This window comes from Acyrthosiphon pisum, unplaced genomic scaffold, assembly GCF_005508785.2.
Source record: "Acyrthosiphon pisum isolate AL4f unplaced genomic scaffold, pea_aphid_22Mar2018_4r6ur Scaffold_20718;HRSCAF=21921, whole genome shotgun sequence".
In the NCBI taxonomy this organism is placed as follows: Eukaryota; Metazoa; Arthropoda; class Insecta; order Hemiptera; family Aphididae; genus Acyrthosiphon; species Acyrthosiphon pisum.
The window spans coordinates 38,213-42,028 of NW_021770107.1; the positions used below are offsets into that span (position 1 = coordinate 38,213).

At 29.3% G+C, this 3,816-nt stretch overlaps 1 protein-coding gene across 1 annotated transcript; it reads right to left on the reverse strand.

The window, feature by feature from the left end:
- Positions 1–1,410: 1,410 nt before the first annotated feature.
- Positions 1,411–3,691, reverse strand: LOC107885293 (nucleolin 2-like; the record flags this gene model as incomplete). The annotated part of the gene is made up of 4 exons (XM_016808900.1): positions 1,411–1,439; positions 1,522–2,328; positions 2,422–2,955; positions 3,086–3,691. Coding segments are annotated over 4 exons (1,976 nt in total), but the record flags the coding sequence as incomplete, so codon positions are not given.
- Positions 3,692–3,816: the final 125 nt, after the last annotated feature.

Consider the following 3,816-nt stretch of genomic DNA (forward strand, 5'->3'; position numbering starts at 1 on the left):
TAACAGCGGATAAACCTTTATCGCTTTTATCAAATTTCACAGATTCCAAAGAATCAGATTTAGTTAAGCTCGTCTTATCAATCGTTGGTTTATCTGTATCTTTTTCAGTTTTTATTACATCAGTTTTCTCCCCTGTATGTTTTTCTGTTATTGTTTCATGTGTGGTGGTTTCTTTGCTTTCAATTTTAGTCGTAATTAATTTTTTAGTATCATCTTTAGTGTCACTAATGATGGAATCAGTTTTTTCAGTTAATATTTTATCCATTTTAAATGCGTCTTTTAGAACAGTAGGTAAATCTTTATCACTTTTATCGGATTTTATAGATTCTTTTGAAACTGATTTAGGTATAATCGTTTTATCACTAGTAGGTTTTTCAGTATCTTTTTCACTTTTATCGGATTTTATTGATTCTACTGAGTCAGATTTAATTAGATCAGTTTTCTCCCCTGTATGTTTTTCTGTTATTGTTTCATGTGTGGTGGTTTCTTTGCTTTCAATTTTAGTCGTAATTAATTTTTTAGTATCATCTTTAGTGTCACTAATGATGGAATCAGTTTTTTCAGTTAATATTTTATCCATTTTAGATGCGTCTTTTAGAACAGTAGGTAAATCTTTATCACTTTTATCGGATTTTATAGATTCTTTTGAAACTGATTTAGGTATAATCGTTTTATCACTAGTAGGTTTTTCAGTATCTTTTTCACTTTTATCGGATTTTATTGATTCTACTGAGTCAGATTTAATTAGATCAGTTTTCTCCCCTGTATGTTTTTCTGTTATTGTTTCATGTGTGGTGGTTTCTTTGCTTTCAATTTTTGTCGTTATTAGTTTTTTAGTATCACTAACGATGGAGTCAGGTTTGTCAGTTATTATTTTATCTAATGTTGTTCCATCCTTTATAACAGCGGATAAACCTTTATCGCTTTTATCAGATTTCACAGATTCCAAATAATCAGATTTAGTTAAGCTCGTCTTATCAATCGTTGGTTTATCTGTATCTTTTTCAGTTTTTATTACATCAGTTTTCTCCCCTGTATGTTTTTCTGTTATTGTTTCATGTGTGGTGGTTTCTTTGCTTTCAATTTTAGTCGTAATTAATTTTTTAGTATCATCTTTAGTGTCACTAATGATGGAAACAGTTTTTTCAGTTAATATTTTATCCATTTTAAATGCGTCTTTTAGAACAGTAGGTAAATCTTTATCACTTTTATCGGATTTTATAGATTCTTTTGAAACTGATTTAGGTATAATCGTTTTATCACGAGTAGGTTTTTCAGTATCTTTTTCACTTTTATCGGATTTTATTGATTCTACTGAGTCAGATTTAATTAGATCAGTTTTCTCCCCTGTATGTTTTTCTGTTATTGTTTCATGTGTGGTGGTTTCTTTGCTTTCAATTTTAGTCGTTATTAGTTTTTTAGTATCATCTTTAGTGTCACTAATGATGGAATCAGTTTTTTCAGTTAATATTTTATCCATTTTTGATGCGTCTTTTAGAACAGTAGGTAAATCTTTATCACTTTTATCGGATTTTATAGAATCTTTTGAAACTGATTTAGGTATAATTGCTTTATCACTAGCAGGTTTTTCAGTATCTTTTTCACTTTTATCGGACTTTATAGATTCTTTTGAACCTGATTTAGGTATAATCGTTTTATCACTAGTAGGTTTGTCAGTATCTTTTTCACTATTATCGGATTTTATTGATTCTACTGAGTCAGATTTAATTAGATCAGTTTTCTCCCCTGTATGTTTTTCTGTTATTGTTTCATGTGTGGTGGTTTCCTTGCTTTCAATTTGTGTCGTTATTAGTTTTTTAGTATCACTAACAATGGAGTCATGTTTGTCAGTTATTATTTTATCTAATGTTGTTCCATCCTTTATAACAGCGGATAAACCTTTATCGATTTTATCAGATTTCACAGATTCCAAAGAATCAGATTTAGTTAAGCTCGTCTTATCAATTGTTGGTTTATCTGTATCTTTTTCAGTTTTTATTACATCAGTTTTTTCCCCAATATGTTTTTCTGTTATCGTTTCATGTGTGGTGGTTTCTTTGCTTTCAATTTTAGTCGTTATTAGTTTTTTAGTATCATCTTTAGTGTCACTAATGATGGAATCAGTTTTTTCAGTTAATATTTTATCCATTTTTGATGCATCTTTTAGAACAGTAGGTAAATCTTTATCACTTTTATCGGATTTTATAGAATCTACTGAGTCAGATTTAATTAGATCAGTTTTCTCCCCTGTATGTTTTTTTGTTATTGTTTCATGTGTGGTGGTTTCTTTGCTTTCAATTTTAGTCGTTATTAGTTTTTTAGTATCATCTTTAGTGTCACTAATGATGGAATCAGTTTTTTCAGTTAATATTTTATCCATTTTTGATGCGTCTTTTAGAACAGTAGGTAAATCTTTATCACTTTTATCGGATTTTATAGAATCTTTTGAAACTGATTTAGGTATAATTGCTTTATCACTAGCAGGTTTTTCAGTATCTTTTTCACTTTTATCGGACTTTAAAGATTCCTTTGAACCTGATTTAGGTATAATCGTTTTATCACTAGTAGGTTTGTCAGTATCTTTTTCACTATTATCGGATTTTATTGATTCTACTGAGTCAGATTTAATTAGATCAGTTTTCTCCCCTGTATGTTTTTCTGTTATTGTTTCATGTGTGGTGGTTTCCTTGCTTTCAATTTGTGTCGTTATTAGTTTTTTAGTATCACTAACGATGGAGTCATGTTTGTCAGTTATTATTTTATCTAATGTTGTTCCATCCTTTATAACAGCGGATAAACCTTTATCGCTTTTATCAGATTTCACAGATTCCAAAGAATCAGATTTAGTTAAGCTCGTCTTATCAATCGTTGGTTTATCTGTATCTTTTTCAGTTTTTATTACATCAGTTTTCTCCCCTGTATGTTTTTCTGTTATTGTTTCATGTGTGGTGGTTTCTTTGCTTTCAATTTAGTCGTAATAATTTTTAGTATCATCGTTAGTGTCACTAATGATGGAATCAGTTTTTCAGTAATATTTTATCCATTTTAGATGTGTCTTTTAGAACAGTAGGTAAATCTTTATCACTTTTATCGGATTTTATTGATTCTACTGAGTCAGATTTAATTAGATCAGTTTTCTCCCCTGTATGTTTTTCTGTTATTGTTTCATGTGTGGTGGTTTCTTTGCTTTCAATTTTAGTCGTAATTAATTTTTTAGTATCACTAACGATGGAGTCATGTTTGTCAGTTATTATTTTATCTAATGTTGTTCCATCCATTATAACAGCGGATAAACCTTTATCGCTTTTATCAGATTTCACAGATTCCAAAGAATCGGATTTAGTTAAACTCGTCTTATCAATTGTTGGTTTATCTGTATCTTTTTCAGTTTTTATTACATCAGTTTTTTCCCCCATATGTTTTTCTGTTATCGATTCATGTGTGATGGTTTGCTTACTGTCAATTTGTGTCGTAATTAATTTTTTAGTATCATCTTTAGTGTCACTAATGATGGAATCAGTTTTTTCAGTTATTATATCATCCATTTTAGATGCGTCTTTTAGAACAGTAGGTAAATCTTTATCACTTTTATCGGATTTTATAGAATCTTTTGAAACTGATTTAGGTATAATCGTTTTATCACTAGTAGGTTTTTCAGTATCTTTTTCACTTTTATCGGATTTTATTGATTCTATTGAGTCAGATTTTATTAAATCAGTTTTCTCACCGGTATGTTTTTCTGTTATTGTTTCATGTGTGGTGGTTTACACTTGCTTTCAATTTGTGTCGTTATTAGTTTTTTAGTATCACTAACGA